This window comes from Halichoerus grypus, chromosome 7 (assembly GCF_964656455.1).
Source record: "Halichoerus grypus chromosome 7, mHalGry1.hap1.1, whole genome shotgun sequence".
NCBI classification, from domain to species: domain Eukaryota; kingdom Metazoa; phylum Chordata; class Mammalia; order Carnivora; family Phocidae; genus Halichoerus; species Halichoerus grypus.
The window spans coordinates 35,424,326-35,449,525 of NC_135718.1; the positions used below are offsets into that span (position 1 = coordinate 35,424,326).

The following is a 25,200-nucleotide window of genomic DNA, read 5'->3' on the forward strand; positions in this document are numbered from 1 at the left end:
TGAATCTACACTGACACGCCATAATCAGCCGAAGTCCGTAGTTTACGTTAGGAACCACTTTGGGTGGTGTACATTCTGTGGGTTTGGACCAACATAGCCATCATTATAGTATCATATGGAGTAGTTTCACTGCCCTAAAAATCCTAGTCATCCCTCCCCACCCCCAGCCCTTGGCAACCACTCATCTTTTTGCTGTCTCCATAGTTTTGCCTTTTCCAGAATGTCATGTAGTCGGAATCATATGGTATGTAGTCTTTTCAGACTGGCTTCTTTCACTTAGTAATATGCATTTAAGTTTCCTCCATGTCTTTTCCTGGTTTGATAGCTCATTTCTTTTTAGCCCTGAATAATATTCCACTGTCTGGACGTACTGCTGGGATCTTATTTTTACTGGTATGAACCATGGGAAATCAGTTTTAACGATGCCTGAAGATTATGATTCCACAAACTCCACCCCTCAGAATAAAATTGTGTCTGCATCAGAGCCCAGAAGAGCAACAATTAAGCAGGTCAAACAAACTTGGCATTAAATGAAAGAATAAATGGAAAAGTCCAATCCCACAGCATCACATATCGACCTCCCAGAATCTGGCCTGTGCTTTCTCTCCAATTTCATCTCCTGCCTGCCATGCCCCCGTCACACCCGCCAGGTCAATTCTCTAGCTCGGTCGTGTGTTCCAGATGCATCTCACTGTTTCTATTTTCTCTGCCTGGAATTCCCCCCCCCCCCCCCCCCCGCCTCACTTCATGTGCCTGGTGGACCCCAATTCTTCAATCAAGTTGTAGCTTAAGAGTCAGCTGTGTGTTTGCTGTCTTCCCTGGCCCTCCACAGGCAGAGCTGAGGACCCCTTCCCTCCCTCTGGCCACCAGCGCCCCTGACACATCCTTACTGCACTGAATCCTGAAGGCAGGTGGGCACAGGTCTGCCTCTCCCACTGACCGGTAAGTTCCTTGAGACTAGGAAGCCTTTGCTACGCAGCAAACCTCCGAGCCCATGATACACACAGTAGGTGCTTAGTTAATGCTGGTTAAAGAGTCAATCAGTTTGTGTGCATGTATTTATTTACATGTACATTTACTTGATTTTTCTATTTAGGGTATCGGATGTTGACTGTAATTCTCAGTTGGAGGCACTCTGGTCAGATTTATTTGTCAAAATGCCTAAATGGTTTATTTTAAAACTTGGGACCTTGTAAATACACACACACACACACACAAAAGGATTCACCGGAAATATTGCCACTGAGAATAACCAAAATTCATAAACACAACAAAAGGATTCATTAGCAGTATTATTATTGAGAATAGCTAAATCTACAACGTGGGACTAATTATGTTATGCTTCTCTAACAGTTAACTTGAGCAGACATAAAACAAGCAACAAATATTTCATAGTGTATTCAGATGTTAATTTGTGGTTCCTTCTCTCTCTGCAATTAGAAAAGTTTTTAAAGAGTATGGCTGATACGTTAGCTAAGACAGGGTAAGAGAGGGTTTGTTAAGAAAACAAATACATGTGCAAAAACAAATCCCCAGTCGCAGAGCTTTAACTCAACACTTACTTGCCACACCTGCAAGTTTCCTCCAAGTGGTGTCTGTAGGCACCTCACACGTATGGCCTCTGAGGGCCCTGGGAGACCCTGGGCCCCTTCACTCCTACTTCCCACCATCCAGGACCCTGTCACGTGGCCCCCACCGACAGGCTGGGAAAGGGAGAGGAGCCCGGGGCTCATTAGGGGAGAATCAGGGCTCTGCCGGGAAGGAGATTCTGAGGTGGCGGTTACCATGGGAGGCACCTCTGAGGGGGTGCTCTTGGGGTCCACATCTACGGCACAAAGCAGGATTGCACAGAGTGACAGGCTAAGCCTCCGAGCGGTCTGCTCAGGAGCCTTCGCTGACTTTGTGTGTCTGTGTGTGGGGGGGAAGGGGTGGTTCTAAAGACCCGAGCTGGGGCAAAAGGGCTGGACCTTTGTACCTCTGCACTGACTTGTCACTGGAGCAGGCTGTCCTGGGAAGGGGTGTGACTCTGAGTGAGGTAGCTCAGCCCGAGTGATTCCAGAGACGACCGCCGGCTGAGGGCTGTGTGTTGGCAGCTGGGGATAAGTCGTGCTCACACCCCTGACGGGGGCTGGGGGGCTTAGCGCCGCACCCCTCTGGTGAGCATGAGAGCCTCTTCCAAGCAGATGTCTCGGCGCAGACTGTCTTTCATCATCCTGGCTGTAAACCAGTCACTGGCTTGACAGGGGAACCACACCAATTGTCTGCCCCCCATTCCACTGAGCTCGCTCATAAAGCACATTCTTCGTCCCCAACTGCTCTAGCTGTCCCTGCTGGCTACTGCACAGATTTCAGTCCTGCCGAACCCCCAAAGAACATTCTGCAAAACTCCTGCTGCCCACTTCACCAAGGGACAGCCTCTCTCCATCTGCACTGGGTCTTTGCTGGGCTCACTGTGTCTCCTTGAACTGCGTCTAGCTAAGTGGGCCCGGACTCTTCAGGGTAAATCGCCCCTTTCGGGCTGGACTTGCTGTTCAGCATTAGCAAACATCCACCCCTCCAATAGTGCAAGCCGTACTTGGTTTTCCTGGGGAACCACATCGTGCCCACTTGCCACTGGTTTCATGGCACACAGCGTGACCCTGTGAGGAGCGTCTGTGCAAATCTCCCATCTGTTCGTTGGGTCTCCTGGGACCCACTCTTACTTGATCTAACAACCTTCTTTCTGTGGAGGCAGTAATAATGGCCGGCATTTATTGTAAAGCACTTTACGCATGATAACTTACTTAATTGTCACAACTATCCTCTGCAGAAGTACTGTCATTCTTCCCAATTTACATATAAGAAAACCAAGGACACTTGCTCAAGGTCACATGAGGTATAGACGGCGGAACCAGTGTTGAAGCCCGGGGAGTCTGACTGTGGAGTTCAGGCTCTTAGTCACTCTGTCAGACTGCTTGTCAATGTCCAGGGTTTCTTAAAACCCAGGTTTCTGGGAGGCCAGGCCCATAAATCAGCGAGGCATATTTTCCTGGAACTTCTCACAAGGGTTATTTAATGTACTCCAATATTGTGCATGAAAAGCCCAATAAGGAATGAAGACTGAGCTGGGAACTCTCTTCACAAGCCAGAAAGATGAATGAAAAGTGAGTGAACTTCGGGAGGGGGACTCCCTTAAAAAATTGGAACTAGTATTAAAGTATAAATGCATGGACTCTGATCTTTGATGTATGGGACAACTTATGAGTAGCTTTTGTGAATATGGATTGTGCTACCACGAAGCAAAAAGTGAGTCAACTACATTTAGATTTGGAGGAGAGACAGCACCCAGTATTTGTGGGTGGGGTAGGGGAGAGTCAGCTACCCCCTACCCCCACGGAGAGGCAGAGACAGGGCTGCAGCCCCCACCGCCCTCACCCACCTCCTCTTGCACAGGAAGTCTGTCTCTTACAGAGAGCCTCCGAGTTATGAGGTGGTGTCTTCTCTATCAAACCACCCGATGAGAGCTGGGGGATACCTTATAAAGCTGATCTGAATGCTGGACAAATGGCTCCTTCATCTGCAGGCATGATAATGTGGGTGTCTTTCTCTATACCCCGTTACCTGGGAAATGGGGCTGGATGGAAGCTTGGTGCCACACTTCTTTGACAGGAAATTCTAACCTGTCACATCGGCTCCCCTGTTTGGATACAAATAGCTATAACGAGGCCACGGACCAAGCTTCCCAAGTCCTGCCCGGTGATGAAATGTGCTTCTAACAGGCAGGGTCTGGAGGTGATTTGGGTCTGACAGCTCGGCCTCCAAACCACATTCTCCATGTGTCAGGAAAATGAACACCATGTCCACTGCACATGGTTTTAGCAATTAGACCTTTATTAATACTGCGGAGCAGCTGGGACTCGAAATAGTCTCAAGGGCTCACATTCTTTCAACATACAAATTTCCAAAGTGGTGGCAGCTGCTGAGGCCAGGTTTATTCATCTTGGGCCAAAATTCTCATTACCCTTGACCCCATGTTTTGGGCCTGGACTTTGTGGCTCCGAGAAAATACTGCTGCAAAGTGCTGCTCTGGAGAGTCTGACCTTCCCCACTGGAGTGTTTTCTCCCCTTGCTCCCACTGTCCCCCCGTCGTCTCTGGTTCAGGCTTTAGAAAGGAGCTTCCCTTCTTGTGTTTGGGGTCTCATTTCTCCCCCAGTAGGAGTGCTATCGTTTATAACCCCTGCCCCTTCCCACCCCACTCACAGGTTTCTCCCTGCATCCCTGTGCTGGGCTGGACTTCACAGGAAGATGAGAATTGGTTTAATCCAGCTGCCTACCCAGTAAAAACCCTTCTGTGGCTTCTGCCTCAATTTCCCCCAGTGCATGCCCACCGCTGTGGGGTGGCCCATTTCCATTATAGGATACCTCTGGGTATTTGCAAGTTCTTCCTTGAGTTCCACTTAGCTCTACTCCCTTACTCTGGCCTCATCAGTTCAATCCCAGTTTACATTCACTGCATGGAATGAAACATTTATTTCTAGGCATATGGACCTCATGAATGTCCTGCTCATTTGTCATCCTCTTTCCCAACATTCATTTTCCCATCTTGTTCTGGCGAAAGAGCAGGAGAGAGTGTGAAATCCACTCCTTCTCCCTATCAAAGGATGGAGGATGATTTATCTTTCAAGAATGAGGTCCAATGTCACCTCCTGCAGAAAGTGTCTCAATTTATTTATTTTCTCCACTTCTGTGAATTCCTATCAGAATTCCATACTGTTATGGGTTCAATTGTGCCCCCCTCCAAGAAAAGATGTGTTGGAATCCTAACTTCCAGTACCTCAGAACATGACCTCATTTGGAGATAGAGTCTCTACAGAGGTAATCAAGTTAAGTGAGGTCTTTTAAGGTGGGCCCTGATCCAATGTGACTAATGAACTTAATAAAAGGGGAAATTTGGGTACAGAGACACACACAGAAGAAGATGATGTGAAGAGGCACAAGATGAAGACAGTCATCCACAGGCCAAGGAGAGGGGCCTGGGGCAGACCCTTCCTGAGAGCCAACCTCCGTGTCACACTTCTAGAAGTGTAAGACACGCAATTTCTGTCATTTGAGCCACCCAATTTGTGGCACTTTGTGAGGGCAGCCCTAGCAAGCTAGTACAGATATAACACGAGGCCTTTTGTTTTCTACATTTTTTTTCCTTTAAGTTTTGTCAACAGAAAAGTATAAAGAAGAAAATAAGCCAGAAAGAACGGTAGTATATAGTCTTCCTGCTCAGAATATTCCTACTGTTAATATATATATGCATGTATACACACACACGAATATATGTATCTCCATTATATATTATATACATAAAATTATATATTATATTATATATTATATATGTAACAGCAGTTTTCTGAACTCCTATTGTATGTAATATATAATCATATATTTTCTGTTACATATAATATATAATGTACAATATATATTACATATATGATCTCAATATATATAATCTCAATATAGTTTATACAGTGTATATACATACTGGCATTATCACATACTCATAAATACACAAAATACACCTAGGTCTGTAATATAACATCTGCTGAGTTACATGATTTAAATACTTCAAAAAGTGCAAAAGAAAGAAAGAGAGGTCTTCCCCTCCCTAGTTTCTCTTTCCGTGACTGTTTACCAGCGTGAACAGGTAACCACTGATTCTCCTTGCCTCAGAATGGTTTATATTATACTACCAACTATCTTTAAAAAAAAATTATACAAAGGGATCACATTTTACACATGCTTCTTCCTCTTGTTGTTTTCTTTTTTTCTCTTTCTTTTTTTTTTTTTTTAAAGATTTTATTTGTTTATTTGACAGAGAGAGACGCAGTGAGAGAGGGAACACAAGCAGGGGGAGTGGGAGAGGGAGAAGCAGGCTTCCTGCTGAGCGGGGAGCCCGATGTGGGGCTCGATCCCAGGACGCCGGGATCATGACCTGAGCCGAAGGCAGACGCTTAACGACTGAGCCACCCAGGCGCCCCCTCTTGTTGTTTTCTTAAATGCTATGTTGGAAATCCACGGAGATTAGCACTTTGACTCATGGAACCTCATCTACCCAAAGGCCTGGGTTTTCTGCTGGCCCCGTCCAGGGTGGATTAGGAATGTGTCGGAGCCCCTGAGGGGCTGGGAAGACGAAAGGGGGGCATGGAGAATGGAAGGGTTTTGCCTGAAGTGACATAGACAGCTAGCAGAAGTGGTTCCAGCTGTTAGGGATGTCAAGACATTTCCCATAATTAGGTGATTTTGTCACCAAAACAATGTAAGCATGTCACTTCTGAAGAGAAAAACATCTCATAGCTGCACATTTACAAAAACAAAATTTGGAGACAGAAATTTTGGACCCGTTTACAGCTCTCCCAAATGAAGAGTTTTAGCAGGTTTTATATATGTGTTAAATATGTAAAAATGCAACAGATTCCAAATAGTTTGTAGGAATAATTGATTGACATCAGGGGAAATAAAAATATAATAGTTGAATTGAAACAACACATGTGTAATTGAAAAGTGGGGTTGAAAAATGAGTATCATGACTTAGTCAGTGTTCCTCCAGTTGTTCTCATTTATATCCTTGTGTCTTTGTGAAGTATCCAGATTTTTTTGTTCTTGCTATTATTACTTAAACTGCTAGCTAATTTCTTAATAGCATAATAGACACTGGTAATGGAACAATAACTTCAGAGAAAATAATGGACACTTTAGAATTCTATTCTCAGCTAAAGTAAAATTCAAAAGTGAAAGCAAGCTAGAGACATCAATAGACAAGCAAAGATTGAAATAATCTACTATTCGCAACGCCCCGCTGAAAGAATTCCAGAAGCCCAACCTCTCTGGGAGAAGCCATGGGAAGCAAGAAGCAAAGGCGAGTGGAGAGACAAAGAAAGACATGGGCAAATCTAGATGAGCATTGATCACAAAACGATATAATGATTCATTTGGGTTTAGAAAGCCAAGGCGTAACTAAAATAGTAGACAAGGAGAGCACGTGGTACAAGAAAGAGTGATCAAATGGATATGGATAAGGTAATGTTCAGGAGACGAGTAAAGATGTTGATTAACCTTAGGCTTCATTATGTAAAAATTTCAGCATGAAGATGGCCGTAAAAATTGGGACGGCCTGGAAAGTATCCAAAAGCAACAAGAGGAATGGAAAATAAAACTCAATCTTCAATTTTAGCAACACCAGGAGACAGCTAAAAGTTGAATCATAAAATAAGGGGAAATGCTCCCCCAAAGCAGTTGACATCAGGAAAGGAGGTACAGGGGTGGAAGCTTAGAGAGGATCTTGTGGGGGCTGCAAATCTCAGAAAAAGTTAGGAAAACCTGCGTCTCAAAGGGAGGGTATAAATCTTAATGCAAGAGCAGTGGGGATGTGGTATGGGCAATGATGGCAAAAGGCCCTGTCTCTGTTTTAGTTCTAAGAGAAGAAGTAGAGCATAGGAGGAATCATCATACAGATAGGCCAGAAACTATCCATCAAAAAGACTTAAAAATTCTGAAATCGTCAACTTTTAAGAATGTAGTCTTAAAATATATGAAAGACAAATGACCAGAATCACAAAAAAATCAAGAAATTCACAACCATAGGGAGCTAGTTTAACACAATGCTCCATATTAAGGAGGTTAAGCAAACCAAATAATTAGTAAACATATAAATGATTGAAGCAACACATTTAATAACTTGAATATAGCATTTCCTGTATCTAATAATTAGCGAGTACACATTGCACTTATTTTTGAATGACCACATACTTGGCAACAAAGCAAGAATCTAAAAGTAACAAATGAATCAATATCATACAGACCTCAGCCCCTTCCAAAAGGCTATTAAATTAGAAGTAAATTACAAAATGTAACTACAGAAAAGGAACCATATGTTTGGAAATATAAAAACATTCTGAATTATTAATGAGTCAAAATAGAAATCATAATGGAAATTTAAAAATATCTAGAGCTGAATGATGAGGGAAAAAGTGCAGATCACAACTGTGAGACATGGCTAATGCAGTGCTTCGGAGAGGAGATTACAGGTAGGCACACACACATAAGCATACACCCAAAAAGAAGAAATTTTGAGGATGAATGAACACATCTAATTAAAGAAGCTAGAAAAAAATACCAGTGTGAACTCAAGAAAAGACAAAGGAAAAAAAGATACAAAGAACAGCAAAATGAATGAAAGAGAAGACAAACAACTGAAACGATTAACAAAGGCAAAAGAGGGGCACCTGGGTGGCTCAGTTGGTTAAGCTGCTGACTCTTGCTTTTGGCTCAGGTCATGACCTCAGAGTCCTGGGACTGAGCCTCTCGAGGGGCTCCGTCTTCAGCAGGGAGTCTGCTTGAGGATTCTCTCTACCTCCCCCTCTGCTCCTCCCTCCATTTGCTCTCTCTCTCTCTCAAATAAATAAATAAATCTTAAAAAAAAACGAAAAAAGACAAAGGCAAAAGAGCAGAAAAAGAAAGACGGTGCAAATGAACCACACTGGGAAAGAAAAAGATGTAATTATAGATACAGTATAAATTCACAAAGTCATGCGATGATGACTATATATGACTTTGTTGCAATAACACTGAAATTTTAGATAAAATGGAAACACTCCAAGAAGATATAGCTCAAAAAAGAAATAGAAAAGCTGAATAGACTTATGGCCTTTAAAATATTTAATCAGGAACACCTGGGTGGCTCAGTTGGTCAAGCCTCTGCCTTGGCTCAGGTCATGATCCCAGGGTCCTGGGATCAAGCCCCACATCGGGCTCCCTGCTCCGCGGGAAGCCTGCTTCTCCCTCTGCCTGCCGCTCCACCTGTTTGTGCTCTCTCCTTCTCCCTCTCTCTGTCAAATAAGTAAATAAAAATAAAAATCTTTAAAAAAAATTAAAAAATAAAATATTTAATCAGTAACTTAAAATCCATTCACAAAAAGAATGCATAGTTCAGAAAGATTTACAGGTAGGTTTTTCTCAACTTTCAAGAGAAATTCAATTCCTATCTTATGCAATCTGTTCCAGAAACAAGAAAAAGGGAGAAAACTTTACAACTCATTATATATTAATATAACCTTGACAACAAAAACTGGAAAAGACATTACAAAAAGGAAAATACGGATGAATTTCATTTATGAAGAAATACATAACATTTTGAAATAAACATTGGCAAACTGAATCTAGTAGTGTTGCAAATAATATATTATAACCAAGTTGGGTTACTAAAGAAATGAGAGCTTAACAATAGAAAACCATATTAATGTAATTTGCCACGTGATAAAGAAGAAAAAGCATGTGATCACTCAAAAGATGCAGAAAATGCACTTGATAAAATTTGATACCCATTCATAACCAAAATCTCTTAGCATACCAGAAATAAAAAGAACAACCCAATAAAGTTTGTCTATCAGTCTACAGTGAAAGTCATACTTGGTGCATCTCTTAAATAATTTCACTGAAGTTCAGGAACAAGGCAAGGATGACTAATATCAAAAGCCCTTACTCAACATTGCTTTGTAAGTCTTAGCCAATGAAGTAATGACAAGAAAAAGAAATAAAATGAATATTCAAAATTAAAGAATAAAAGTACCATTATTTATGGATGCTATGATTATCTATTTTTAAAAATCCAAGAGAAGTAATCAGCAACTATTAGAAGAAATAAGGAAATACACAAGTTGCTTCATTTAAAACTGATTTTTAAAAATGGTTCCTGAACACCTGCAACAAATTATTAGAAAATATAATTTTTTAAAAAGACAGTATTTGCAGTTGTAACAAGCGTTATGAAAACCTCCTAAGATAGCTAATAAAAACGTGTAAAATCTTAGAGGGAAAAGTATAAATCTATATTAAATAATATAAATGTATAATTTATCAAGAAGGCCTAGATAGAAAGGTGTATCACATTTCTTGTCGGGAAGACTCAATATTGTACAAATGGCAAAAATTTACCAAATTATTCCATTAGACACATATCCTTTTATCAATCTGATAGCGTTTTTCACGGGAAATCAATTAGCTAAGCCTAAATAAAGTCAGAATAAATTTGAATCTATGGACAACAATACTTTATTGCATACTTGGAATTTGCTAAGAGGAAATCTTAAATGTCTTCAACACACACACACACACACACACAAATGGTAACTGTGAGGTGATGGATGTGTTAACTAACATTATTGTGGTAATTGTTCACAGTATATGCATATATCAAATCATCACATTGTACACTTTAAAGTTAGAACTGTTATTTGTCAATTGTATCTCATTAAAAACAGAAAATAAATAAACAAACGTGAGGACAAAGAATGAGGTGACTCACTGCACCAACTGCTAAATATTGCCATTAGCTGTAATAATGTTCAAATTACAGTATGGTGCAGGGACAGACAAATGGGCCAGCAGAATGGTTTGGAGAGTCAAGGGAGTGATCCACGTGTACATGGAAATTTGTATTTAACAGAAATGACATTTCAAATACTGGGAAAAGCTGGACTATCCTTATGAGGTGCTGAAACATTTAGCTTTCTATTTGGAAAAGATAAAATTAGATTTCTACTTCACCACATAAGCAAAAGTAAATTCCAGATGGACAAAAATTTAAATGTGAAGAGCAGAAAGTTAGAATTTTTAGAAAACAATATGGGAGACTATCTCGAATGTAGAGTTATGAGCAGATTTATTAAGGAACAAATACCCACAAATCTTAAGAAGATTTATGAATTTGACTACATCAAATTTATAAAGTGGTTTATAACAGGGGAACATAAACAAAATTTTTAAAGCTAGATGCAGTTGAGCAGAAGATATTTGCAGTTTAAATACTTCAGAATAAAAGCAGAATAGTTACAAATGCACAAGCGAAGGGTAAAGCAGTTTTTTCAGTGGAGCAAAGGATTAGAGCTGGTCTCCCTCCTTTCCCCTTCCCTTCCTCCTCCCCTCTGTCCCATGGGGCTCTCCCCTCCCTCCCCTCTTTCCCTCCCCTCTCCGTCTCTCACACACAGACACATAAACAAAACTGGCCTCTAAACACAGACAATGGCTTAAGCTTATGAGTAATCAAGGAAACGTAAATTAAGACGACAAAACGCCTTTCGCACCTACCATGTTGGAAACTTTGGGGAGCATCACAGGTGATGGTGAGGATGCAGGAAAACAGGAGTTTCTGATCTGGTAGGAATGTGAACTGGTACAACCACTTGGGAGAGCAATTTGTCCATACTGGGGAGCGTGACGAAGTCCCTTCCCTGCCACTTAGCAATTCCGCTTCCAGGTGCCTACGCTGGAGAAACTGCGTACATGTGCACAAGACACGGGCACGAGCACGGGCACGAGCACGCGCACCGCGGCCGCAATAGCACGCGGGAACGAGCACACCGTGGTGGCCTGGGCTGCAGTTAATGAATGAAGGAGGCCTACGTTGTGTTCACACAACATCAGTGAGTTCCTAAAATAAATGGTACGGGACGAAAAGCCAGTCTCAAAATCATGTATACAATATGATGCCATTTCAGTAAATTCTGAAGGCACATCAAATGATAGCAAATGTTTTGGACACACCGATGTTTAGGGAGAGTACAGAAGCGTGCATGGGAATCACACCTAGCAACTTCAGGCAGAGATGCCTCTGCAGGGGGAAGAAGAAGAGAGTAAGAGTAGGGGTAGGGGGCTAGCGGTAGTTTTTTTTCTTTTGTTACGAGGGAGCGCAGGTAAAAATGAGAAAATGTTAACAGCTATTTAATGTGGATGGTAGGCAGATTGGTTGTGTATTTCACTTTCTGCACCCTTCTATAGGTTTGAAATATTTATTTAAAAAAAAAAAGAAAACATAGAAACATTGTTTAAAAGCTATAGAACCAGAATTCCAGTCCTTTCCTTCAGAATCTTCTGTGATACAGTAAACATGGGTATACATCTCATGGGCCAGGCATGGAAAAGCTGGCTGTCGGGGATGCAGTCCCAAATTTGAGGACTGACTACATGTCCCACAGGGAAGAAAGGTCACAATGATTCCTCGTTCTTTTTGGTTATTGTTTGGTGCCTGTCACTGAGGCAAACAACTGCAGTTTTGCATTTGAGCTAAATATAAATGCAACCAGGAAAGACCCATGTGAAGGGCTTTCCCCGGGGACCACATGCTTGGCTGTCATGCCTACCGATGGCGGTCACAAGTTCCCTTTGCCTGCCAAAATATCATCGGATGGTGGCGCCTGTCTTTGTGCACGTGGCATAAGGCAGGGCTGCTGGAACTCTAGGCCACCTCGCAGACCGCCGGTAGCAGGGTCCTTCTGCACCAGCCGCGTTCGCCCAGGATGACCTTCGATGGTTGGTTTATTGGGATAAAAAGATGAGAAAGGAGCTGACTGTGGAGACAATGGAAAGATCAGCGGCAGCCAACGAGTTGGGGGGTGGGGGGGGTGGGAGGTAGCACAAATAGGCAAAGCACAGGATTTTTAGGGCAGTGAAACTAGTTCATACGATACTGTACTGAGGGACGCATGTCATCACATGTTATTGGACATTGGTCCAAACCTACAGAGTGCACAACACCCAGAGTGAGCCCTGCTGTGCACTGTGGACTTTGGATGATGACGGGTCAGTGCAGGTTCATCACTGGTAAGGAACGTAGCGCTCTGCTGGGGATGCTCAGGGGAGCACCATGGTACCGGGGAGCAGCACAGAGGCCCCAGCTAATCGCACAGAGAGCTGTGGAGTTGGGGTGGCCCCTGCAAAGATGTCCCGAATGAAGCAAGGGGCCAATCCTTTGCATCCCCGCATTGACCCGTCATCAGACGCAGGCTTTTTCTGGGGAAGGAGTTCTAGTCTCAAGGGAGGCAACAACCTATATCAAAAGGCAGTCTCAGGGGAGGGAGTCAGTTAGGGGCCAGCAGCCGGCAGGACTGCGGGTGGCGGGAGGCTGTGGGCCTTGGGCCCGAGCGGGGTCGGAGCAGTGCGCGCAGCATCTGACACGCCAGGGCAGCGGCCCCTCCCGGAATTCTGTCTGATTAAGTCCCTCAGAGACATAAGGGAAAGCTTCTGATTGACCCTGGTGCCAGGCCACTCCTGCAGAGGCACGGTCTAAGTCCCGAGTCTCTGGGATTCTTTCAGAAGTCCCCTGAAAGCAGCTCAGGGACACCTTGGACAAAGAGGCTGACATAACTGTAAGCGGTTTGGTCTTGGACCGAGGTTTGAAAATAAACCTCCCGATGGAATATTTGGAAAGCCTTCTGAGAAAGCCCCTGAATAAATACCATAGCCCTTTGCACCATTGGTCAGGATTGTTCTGGCGTGGTTTTCTGGGCCTCACACTGTGCCCTGGCCGATAACTGAAGCCATGTGGAAAGCACAGGGGAGCCCGGAGCCAAACCCTGTCCCCGCCATCACACCACACCAGGCGGCCGGCAATCCTGGCTTCACACTCCGAGGCTGAGGCTCAAGGGCAAAGCAGAGTTGAAGTTGACTTCCAAGGGAGCCTGCACTCTGAGAGACCCACTGTCAGAAGAACAACCTTCAACAAGCCGCAAGCCTTTGATTCCAGCATTTTGTTGCTCTAAATCCTGCTAAGAGGCGCTCATCTGCTTAAATACTGCACGGAGCATAATTTAGTGGTGTTTTCGTGACTTGGAACCATCCAGAGGCTCAGAAGCGTCACTCTGAACTGACTGTGGTGTCTGAAGATCTGGGGTCTGACACCTTTAACAGTGTGATGTTGGGCAAGGCGCTGCTCTCTGAACCTGCTTTCCTCCCCTGGAAAATGGGGTTGATGCAATTACCTCTAAGACTCCACGCCGTCTTCATGCTCAAGGAATCTGTGGTCCCGCCCTGTGCACGGAGGTTGCCGAGAATGACACGCATTTGTACAGATGCCGACACATCCTAGAATCTGCTTTGTTGGAGCAAATTCTTGCCATCAGATTTCTTTCAAATGGATGAATATATGAATATATCATGCTTATTTGCATTGGCTGCTTTTGCTCAAAATCAGCAGCTCGATATTCACTTGCATCACCAAAATAGACCCCTTTCATCAGCCTGGGAATTTTCCGGGGCTTGCATATGAGTGGCGATTATATATTTTTTAAATCCATAGGATTATTTTAGAAGTTTACTGGAACGGTAGAATAGAAAGCCTACTGACTTATTTGTCAGAACGTCTGCATTGCAATTTTGCCAACTACTCACCTTGTGACATTGACGAGCCATTTAATGCCACTGAGCATCTGATAGGGATGCCGGTCAAGGTCAGCCCTGCCTAGTTCACGTGGTAACTGCAAATATCAAATGAAATGGAACTCTTGAGGGAACTCTGGAATCTGTAAAGCTTATCAAAATGAAAGCAATTATTATTACTACGTTAGCACCTTCAAAGCCACACACGGGGAATCTATTCCCTCAGTTGCATTTGCTTGGGAAAAGCTTTCCTTTTCAAAGCAGAGGTTTTTCATGCTGTCAGAATATAAACAGAGTGAATACGAAGATTTATTTTGCCAGCTTCTGAGGCTCCCAAGAGAATGATTCGCAGCAGTAAAAGTTGCTAAAACAGTTTGTGAGGTCACCTGCTCTTAGCAACCACGATTGGTCGAGAAGGAACTAGCCCAGAATCCACCTAGAGGACTGATGCTCGCACGGGGCCCCACAACAGGCAAGGGGCAATTGCTCATTCAGCCCGCAGAGCACTGAACCCCTGTTTCTGCGTTAGAATAGACAGTTCTGTTAGCTCCTTCAGAGCACACACTAGTCACATGATCCTTCTCGTTACAAGGACGGCTGCAAATGTGAATCCAGTCACAACGCAAAATCACAATCCTTAAGACTCTCTCGTTTCTACCGTGCAAACCTTATTCTTCAGATTGCAGCAAGCTCACAGTACCGTGCAAACCTTATTCTTCAGATTGCAGCAAGCTCACAGAGCAACGCCTCACCTATCCTCTCCCCACTATTTGGTCTCTAGAAAAAAAAAAACAGAACTATACAAATGAAAGTCTAACCTCCCCGCCCTCCCCACCTGCCACCCAAAGAGGATCATTGCCATAAATGCAGCATGCTTCGGCTTCCAAATTTAAAACTTGAATTCCACTGCTCTTCCAAAAGATTATTGAGAAAACATCCTAGTAAGCCAGTTGATAGCTGATTTCCTATTCTTGTTACAGGCTTAAAAGAACCTAGATGAAGCACAAGGAAGGAGAATTCAAACTGTGTCCCGATCAGAATGGCTGACGAAAGCTCTGCTTTCATTTACTTCTTTACAGAGTCTTCCATTTCCTCTGTCCACTTTTGGGGACTACTGATGCTCGGTGCTGGTGTCTGGGTGGGAACAGGCATGGCGGGTCCAGAGGGGCCGGGCTGAAGGCTGGGCTAAGTCAGCATGTGGCCTTGGGACACAGCAAGGAGACTCCAGGGGATGGGGTCTGTTGTTATAGAAACCGGAGCCTTCCTGGGTGCACACAGGTAGGGGCAACAAGTCATCTGGAACACAGTGAAGATAGTGAGACCCGGAATGGTGCCGTAGGATTCAGCGCAGGCTGACAGGCAGACCCGCGCACAGTGCAACTGAGCGTGACAGCTGAGCACAGGAGAGGGGCCGGCGCTCTTCTGCTCGGGGTTGAAGCCCTGTCTTTCCTTCCTCCAGGCAGATGTTGGCTGGCAGGTGCACCTTGCTCTCTCCTCAGCGCGAGAGCTTTGCAGGTGCTTGTGATTACACAGCCAGCTAGAGTTAGGTCTTCTGGGAGCCTCTTAACAGTCCTAATGTCAGTTACTTGTGGGTTCCTGTTTCTCCTCGGCCAATTAACTGCAGTTTCACATACCGGAAGGTAAAATGTGGACTTACTTGAGTGGCCTTCCTCTGTCTTGCTCTGAATTTCACACACACACACAAACACACACGAGCACATGCGCTCACACCGGGTCACCCAGATACCTACAATAACCTAGACACCCTCTAACACAGACACATCCTCTTAACCCACCCTCCTGGGCCCTCTGGAGTAGACATTCACATTTCTGAGGTTGAGAAGGCTTAGCCTTCAGCTAAGAGAGCTTAGCTATGTTTTTAAACATTATGCCTGGCAAAGGGATGTTCGTTTTAGAGTAGGGTGGTTGCCAAGCTCACAGGAATTTCGGTTTGAAGTAATGAAGCCCCAGCTCTTTTAAAAATAGCGAGGCTGCCTTGGTTATGATTGTTTGTTTTTTAACTTCCTTGAAATTTGTCATTGTGTGTGGTTTCCAAAAAGCCCTGCCAGGGACCCTGAGGTCGACACTGGCCCCTTCACTCATTTTTCCAGGCTGTAAGATGTGTAGCACACCAGTCCGCAATAAGCCTGTCTAGGGTGGCCATTCTTAAGGTGAACCCCCTCATTCCCTGTGCCCCTAGACCAAGAATCTTGACCTCAGCTATCAGTAAGACTCGCCCCGCCCAGACATCTCATGTTAGAAATACTCTGCAGGGTTCTTGAACCCATGGCTTTGTAGAGATGGCAAAAAAAAAAAGCCAACTGGGAATGATTGATTCCAGCTATGAAATGAGAATTATGTACAGTTTGTTACACAGTTAACCTTAACACATTTCTATGCCCCACAAGCCGTAAGTAATAGACAGCGTAGTTCTAGAATCTGGGCCCACATCCTTTTGTACCGAAGACTTGTCTAGAGGCAAGCATCTCTATCTGCTCTATTCAGATCTTTTCTGCTTTCATTGTCCCTGTTATCATATATTTGTTGCTCTCTTCTATGTCCCTTACCATTCAGGTTCTGAGCCTGTTTATGTTGCTGGAACAGAGAGACTCCAGTATGTTCACCCAGACCCTTCTTTTTCTCCTGAGCATGGAGGAACACTCACTTCCCAACCTCCCAAGCAATAGGAATCCTCTGAGTCCTGGCCAGTGGACTTTGGGCAGAGGTGACAGATGCCATTTCCGTGACCACATGGAACACAGCACCCCTCGCCCCTTCCCCATACTCCCACCTCCAGATTGTGACACAGGTGAGAAACAGACCTTCGTTGTATTCCTCCAGTGATATTAAAGTATTAGCTTTCAAGAATTCTTGGTTTCTTTGTCTGCTATGGCTCCCGGTCCAGGTTTTGAGTAAATTTCTTGTTGACTGTACATATAACCAGGGTCGCCCTCAACAGTATGCCTATCGCCTGGCCTTCCCAGAATGGCTTCTGTGTGCAATGCTGGAGTGCTCTGTCCTGTTCTATGCCAGACTGAGTGGCATCTCATGGGAGGGGTTTTAAAGAGTTTACAACATTTTGGTGTCCACAATATGAAGAAGTGTTCCCCACTGTACAAAATCCATTCCCCTCTGGTTCTTCCTGGGGAGCCGTATCGGTCTTAAAGCTCAGACTTACCCCTTCCCATCTTGCCATGAGAGCCACACAAGGCTGTAGGCAAGCCTGGGAGTTGTCAGCCTGCCTGGATCTCCCTTGTTTGAAGATATTTTTAATGCCTGAGAAATCCCCTCTGTTTATCCTCAACATCTGTGGAGCATCAGGACAAATTCCAAGGTGTGAGGCAGTCATTGGCTGTCCACAAACTGAGACCTCTCCTGGGCCCAGTAGATTTAGGAACAGTTCATTTATTTTTGAGAACTGGAGAGAAAGGACAATATAGATTAGTGGGAAAAGCACAAGATTAGGTTATTGATCTGGATCTTAATCCAGACCCTCCTACTAACTCACTGGTCAAATAAGCTGCAACTTCTCATGGCCTTTGTTCTTGTTTTCTCACCTGTCATATGCAGGTAATATCATTTTTGCAGGCTAACATGCTGGGGGTCTTTAGTTTCACATTATAAAAAAAGATATTATATAGAAACATGGGAAAATTACATTGGGGAAAATGTAAGGAATTATGTAAAGAAAATTCAGTTATAGCCAGGTAGTTATGCGTTATGGACTGACCAGACCTCTGCCAGAAAGGGTCGCTCTTTGAAAATGGAGGTTATTTTCTTGGGGTTCATTCAGTGGTTTTCCTCCTTTAGTACACATACCAAAGTGTGACATGATGGTTTATGAGTGGGACACATTACCACTTTTCTGGCTAGCTTGTCAGATTAGAGATCTTGCTCATTTCCAATGTCTACTCAACAGTATTAGGGTTCACTATGCCTGTGTTGAAAACTATTGGAACTATGGTTAGAGAATTTCACGTTTGGGAATTTATCCTTTGAGTAGGTAGATAAGAGAAATGACACATACTCAAAGCTATTCGCTGTTTGGAGGAGCAAAAGATTAGAAACATCTAGATTTGCACCACAAAGGGAATTGGTTAAGTCAACTGTGGACCATCCATGTACTAGCAAAATAGGGAGATAGGAATGCTAGAACTCTGACATACTGATATGGAACATTCCCCCAAGAAATTTCATTAAGCTAAAAAAGCAAATTGCAGAAAAGCATGTAAAATTTGGTACAGTTTGTGTCAAAATTTTTTAAAAATGTATTTGCTTGTGTATGTATGAAACATCTACCAAAACGTTGGTGTTATTGTTTGCCTTTAGGAAAGAATGTGGATCGGCTAGGGGATGGACTGAGGGGAGGCCATTGTGTTTGTAAAATTTAAAACCATGTGCGTATATTAGCTCTTCAAAACCAAGGCAAATAAAACCCAAAACAGGATTAGATCCAGTTTGTTTGTTTTTAGTTGTAGTAAAATATGTCTAATAGAAAACTTATCATTTTAACCATTTTTAAGTGTATGGTTCAGTAACATCAAATACGTTCATACGGTTGTAGAACTATCACCATCTCTCGCCAGGAACGTAGGTGCAGTTCATTCATGATCCGGAGCTGCCACGCATTTCCATAAAGGACAAGAAACTTGTGTTTCTCTCCCAAGGAGGGAAAAATATCAGTGGAGGGTCTTTTGAAGGCTCCTCAACCCTTCACTCCTCCTCCCCAAGTGTAGGTGGATAACCAAGCTGATTGGTGATTTGGGAGGAGGTCTGAAGTTGAGTTTTTTCTGGGTTTTCTCTTTCATAGCATCCTGCCTCAGGGCACACACATTTTCTGCTCTTCAACTGATAAACTCCGGCAGACCCTGTCCCTGCATAGGAAGGTCTATAGCTCTAGGAAAGTGAGGCCAACTTGGAAAGAAGGAGTAGCAAGCTCTTTTGGGTGAGGCTCAGAAAGGTTTGCCTTAATTTGTCCAAGACTGACTCTTACTCATCAGCTTTCTAGAAAAGTCGTTGGCTGCAGAGGCCTAAGGAAGTGAACTACAGCTCAGGGTTGAAGGCAGCCAATCCAGGTTAATCTCTAGGCTTGACCCAGCCTCTAAAACAGGCCAGGAGAAGGTCAGTACTTCCCCAATTATGAATGGGGGTATGGGGGGGAGGGATGGTGCTGCGTATGCAGCTGCAAAGGCAAGGCTTGGACCTACCTCCTGCTTACACGAGGGGGAGGGGCCAGCGATCCCCCCAGCCACAAACCAAGAGCGGGAGGGATAGGGCTGGAGTCAAGGTAATGCCGTGCCACAATTTGTATTGTGCTCTGACCATAATTACTACAGAAGAAGGCTCAGTGATTCTTTAATAATGAAGCTTTAAGACTTCACAGCCCAAGGGTCAGGGTCCATTTCCTAGACTCTGATGTCTGGCCCCACTGATCACTTTGTTCTGCCCCAGAAAGGTGGGGAGTGGGGACCCACACACCTGTTACTGTTCCCGTCCTTGCCCCAGCAGAGCCAATGTGTCTGCTGTCTGGTCATTTGCTATGTTTGATGGCAATGTCCAAGCCAAAGCTCCTGGTAATAAAACTGATACTTTCATCTTTAGACTCCTGTGTCTAAATCTCTTTCAGTTCCAAATTCAGAGGTGGGGGATAAGGGACTGATTTATCATGACCCACTTAAACCCCCAAATTTTTCATTAAATTGCCAAACTATGACTTTGGCCATCACCTGCTCTTATAGAATTTCTTCCAGTTGTTTCAGAGAATCTCCTAAGAGGATAACTAATGTCTTGTGTCTAATAACAGTATTTCCTGGTAAAGCCATCATGCATCTGTCACTACGGCCCATGGTCTGGAGGGATCGCTACACTGGGCACTTTGGCGGTTTGTATAATGCTTTCACCACTCTGACCTCAGGAAGAGGCTCTGCTCTGCCCTTTCCCACCAGGACCCAAACCTGTCCCAGGACCATTCTTTCCCCACAACCTTGCCTAGGTTGAACTTGACTCAAGGCTCAGGGAAGCACAGGAAGAGAACTTAGAGCTCATATAAGATATGGTTTCTCTGAGTCCATAGGCTAGCATACCATTTTACAGTTGCTGAAATATTGACCTGCCTACAAGGAAATCACTCACGCTCACACCTAGAGCCAGGCTCATCACCTGAGGCCCACAGAAAGAAAGGGTATCTCCTCCTCGCTAGTCTGAGGTCTACCTTCTCAATCCTTATTTCCTGTCCTAGGATCTACTTCTTCCCAGTGTGATTGACAGTGGGTACTATCTGGTAACAACATCATAATACAATAGTCTAATAATGCTACTTTCGAGGCTAACTGATCTTCAATAATACTACGGGCAGGACCTCAGCAGAGAGGCAACTGCTGAATCCAGATGAAATTTTTAACAATAAGAACTTTATAGTCACAAGAATAAAAAGAATTAATTTCAATTTACAAAAGTATATTTGCTCAAGATAAATATTCATAAAGAACTTTCAAATATAAAAACATGTTATATTAGAATGAAATTCTATGGAAGAAATGGAATAGAAATACAAGTCAATGGAGGAAAGGAGTGAATTAAAATTTGTGACTTTTAGAGATGAACTTGTTCATACATTTTTAAAATGGATAATGGCCGTATAACTAAAACGAGTTGGTTCGACATATGAAAGGCTAGAAACCTGGCTTCCCAGATTACAGCCAGAGAGAAAGTGTTATTAAGGAATTTATAGACTTATCCATCTCAACAGGAACAGAAAACCTTTACCAAACATACTTCCAGTGTGCAATTATCACACATTCAACTCACATGTGTTTAGAACCACCTTCTGTGAGCACGCAGAGACTGTCTGAATGACTTATAACTCCACCGTGCCTCCCTCAGTGCTGAAATTCATTAAATTAAAAAACAAACCAAAAAAAAAAAAAACCAAAACCCCAACCTCATGTCTTTGTCAGATCACAGGCAGGAAGGCTCCTTTAATGCAGAAAGGGATTCCTTCTAGGAAAACTAGGTTGGAATCTCCATTGTCATGGTCCACCTCCTCATAAAGAGGAGAAAGATGAACATTCTCTTCTTTGCATATGACATGGTTTCATGAAATCAGTAAAAATGGCTTTAATAGGCAATCATTTGTCTGTCTTAGAAGCATAGAATAAAAGGCTTAGGTTAGCTTCCCAAAGCAAAGGGTTTTTAACTTATTTATAGCCCCAAACCGTTCACTTAGGGGTACAGTTTGCAGCTTGTTCATTCTGGTGGGGTTGTGACTAAGACATTCCAGTGGACAGCTGCGTATGGGATTCACACCATTTCCCCCACTTTAAAGCCGCTCTCCTGGAATTGTGCTTTGGTGTTAGGTCACAGACCACTCTGCAGGATGTTACAAGGAACAGTCCTGCGAGATTCATTAATTCATTATTGTACTTCTTGTAAGGATATTACTGAGGGTGTGATTTACTGTTTTATGCAGCATTTTTCTTATAAGGAGCTCAAGGTAGAAATCCCTTTTGATTTTTATAATCAGGAATAGCAATATTTTTCCTGAGCATCTTGCTTAGTTTGAATATTCTGGGTCCTCTAATTAATTAACTGAGCAGGTTTCACCCTGAGTTGACTGCTGTGAGGTTTGAGTTGAGTTTGTGGCCCAGTGCTAGCAAGTGCACTGAATTCACTGCAAGCATTTGGGGAGGAGGGGGGGTTGGATGGTCAGTGGTGGTGCTCACCTTACTACTAGTCTCATTTTTTTCTTCTCTATGCTTATTTTTCTCTCTCCCCACTTTTCTTATATACTGAATTTTAATTAGGACCCTCTGTTGAGATTGACCATCAACACAAGAAAATAAGAATATATTATGACTATTAAAACACAGTCCAGAGGTCTAGCTTCAGCCACAGCTGCATCTAGGAATTCAAAAAGCTCTCTCCGTGCTCAGTATCCCTCCATCCCTCAGCTTTGCTCTCTTGTCTGTGGTCTCCATTCTCAGGTCCTTGCCTCCCCACCTGGCAGCTTGTGGCAGCACCAGGCTTATAGCATCCTACAGAGAGCAATACCAGTGGAAGAAGAGCTGCTCTTTCTCCATAATTCCGCCAAAGTTCCCAGAATTGGATTTCCATGGATGACTTGACCAAGCCCCTGAGACCAGGTGGATGGAATTCTCAGATTGGCTAAGGGTGGGCCACGCACTGTCTCGAACCTGTGATGAGATGGTGCCAGTTCCCCCCGAAAGGCAGCTCATTCCCCCAAAGAAAATGGGAAATAATATAGGTAAAATGGATATGAAACAGGCCCAACCAAAAACTCACTGTATCCATTTATATCAAATTTTATCTTTTAAATCGAAGCATGTGCATCTTTGTAAGCCCCCTTATGTCCTTTTTAGAACAACGTGGGGTATTAATAAATATATGGGCGATCAAATTGTAATTTGTCAGTTGCTTAGTGAGCATGAAATCAGAACAAGGGGAATCACATGTATGATACAAATATTTTATGGCTCCAGCCTCTGAGAGCCGAATCATCTGCACAACCAGGAACAGACAGATCGCTGTCTGGAGACACATTACAGGTGCTTTCTTCCTTGTCTCCTTTTCTAGAGCTACCATTGTCCAACCATCCTGAACCTTCTCGGTTATGGTAATACCGTGCCCTCCATGCAGCTTTAGACAAGTCAATGGATCCAGAATTCCGGGCCTTCCTGCTTTAGGCCTGGAAGCCAACCCGCCTTCTGCCTGTCTATATATTTCTCATCTCATTGATTGTGAGCTGACTTTATAAACATAACTCTCAGAGCTTGGGGGAATGCAGAATCTACTAGATATTTACATGGGAGGCAAAAGATTCCCTCTTTTCTTTTCACAAAACATTGTGTGCAAGGGGTGGTAGAGGAGGAGGCAGGAGGCATGCCCTTGGCTGTTGGTGGGGTGGGGGCAGCCTTTGCTGTCAGATGGCTCACAGCCTACTGTGGAGAGTGGTAGAAATGAATAAAAAAAATTACACTGGGTTGTGTGCAGTACTCTCAGTAAACAGGAAAGTGTACCTCCAGCAGCTTCTCTAGAAATCATGGAGAAGGCAGTGCAACTTTTCAGGGGACCAGCACTACCTTGGACTCCTTCAGAAGGTTCTGCTTGAATTGACACTGGTGCTTGTATTTCATTGTTGTGAGGTTGGCTGAACCTCTTATTCTCTCACCCAGGAAGGGGGGAAATCAGGGATAGCAGGCATTCATCGTTGCCAATTAATGCCAGGAAGCTTTGTGGTTACCCCGAATATGGAAGGGACAAGCACTCCCTCAGCTTGGTAAGGCCAGAATTGTTATTTCGCCAGAAACAGGACCAAAGTTCTGTTCAGAGGAGAAATAGGAACTCCTCACACAGGCTGCATTAGTCTGGATGTCATCAGAAGAAAGCTAGTCCTTTGGCCGCAAATAGTGATTTTAGATTATTGAGGAGGAAATTAATGGCAACCTGAAGAAAGCCCACCTTTCCTTTTCTCCACTTCCACCTGTTCACGTTCTGCTGCAAACCCTTCTCTTCAGCCATGCGAACAAAACTCATGCTCCTCCCACCTCCACCTCCCATCCAGGAAGATCAGAGAGGACTGGCAGAGGAGAAACAGCTGAGGAAGAAGGGGAACCCACAGGAGAGGTCCTGGCCTCAATTAATGGAACCTTCCCCGAGGCAATTAATGGAACCTTCTAGAAAAGAACTGTATTGCTTCTTCGATGTCTGCTATGTATTTGTTTTAGAAAAGAGGGGCATCTACTGAGCAGCACCTCCCTGTCTGTGTCTCTGTAGCCACCAAAAAGCCAGAGCTGTCCATCAAGACAACAGCTCTGCCGCCAAGAGTTTCCACTCCCAAACAGCTCCCTAGAGTCCCATGCTGCGGGAGAGAAGAAGAGAGACCTGCCAGGTAAATTTGCAGCTCCCCCATCAAAGCAACCAGACTCAATGTTTTGCCCATTTATTTGATAAATGATTATTAATATTTTGCCAAAAATCAAGAAAATGATAAACATTTATTGAGCATGGGCACTCAGCTCAGCACCCTGCCAGCAGGGGCACAGGGGATAGCACAAATTATTATAGGGGAGAGACGCTGCCTTGGAAGAGAGAAAAATAGAACGAAAATGACAAATCACAGGAAAGCTAACAATTCAAGTCTTTATGAGCAAAACTTAGAGAGGTTAAATGCATTCCAAGGGCACATAGCTGGTAAGTGATGGAACCAGCATTCTAGCCCTTTCTAAGATGTCAAAGTGTTTAGCCACTGAAGGCAGGAGGGAAGGAATTTGGTGCCATTCATCAAACTCCAGGCTCCAGGAAAACAGTTTCTGAAAAATTAGTGTCAAAGCTTGGATTAGGATCTGGGACTCTAACTTTTGGCTCAAATTATTGTGTGGTCTGGAAATTAACACCCCCCCCAAAAAGACCAAAGATGTCTGATATCTGAATAATAAGCAAATGTTCACTTTTTCTTATTCAGAGTAACTCTTTGTCAGATCTTAACATGGAGAACAGGTTCTGACACTGTCACTCTTTCTAACCGATGCTTTTTAATGATATCTAGAAGTCAACAGGTCAACTGTCTCCAGAATCATGAACTAGGGACATGGGAGGCTTCATGCTTTGTTTAGCTCTTTCAGGGAGTTGACGGTTTTCAATCAACTCTTCCTCTCTTGTTATCCAGTGCTTTATCACTTTTTTTCCTTACTAGTGATCCTAAAGCACCCCAACTTTAAGCTTCTTGGGCACCCCAGGAACAAAGACCATTAAAACTAAATGCACAAGTAACTAAAACTGAAGACTCAGGTTTTTGTTTGTTTGTTTGTTTTTAAAGATTTTATTTATTTGACAGAGAGAGACACAGCGAGAGAGGGAACACAAGCAGGGGGAGTGGGAGAGGGAGAAGCAGGCTTCCCGCTGAGCAGGGAGCCCGATGTGGGGCTCGATCCCAGGACCCTGGGATCATGACCCGAGCTGAAGGCAGACGCTTAACGACTGAGCCACCCAGGTGCCCCTGAAGAC

The 25,200-nt window shown here is 43.8% G+C and overlaps 1 protein-coding gene across 10 annotated transcripts in view; it reads right to left on the minus strand.

Moving 5' to 3' along the window:
* Nucleotides 1-25,200, minus strand: part of LOC118552412 (uncharacterized) — a 139,318-nt gene that overhangs the window by 104,207 nt on the left and 9,911 nt on the right. For 7 of the 10 annotated variants that reach the window (XR_013449683.1, XR_013449682.1, XR_013449681.1 and 4 more), the window contains exons 2-3: nt 17,357-17,596; nt 14,191-14,276 (exon numbers count right to left, since the gene is read on the minus strand). The exons of 1 other annotated variant lie outside the window; for it this stretch is intronic. Coding sequence is in view for 4 of the 9 variants with exons in the window: in XM_078077385.1 (XP_077933511.1) it covers nt 14,191-14,276; nt 17,357-17,596 (326 nt within the window). In the remaining 5 variants the exon portion in view is untranslated. Of the gene's footprint in view, nt 1-3,514; nt 3,587-11,112; nt 11,307-14,190; nt 14,277-17,356; nt 17,597-25,200 lie in introns of those variants that run through there. 2 more of the 10 variants (XR_013449686.1, XR_013449684.1) reach the window with 2 other exon arrangements.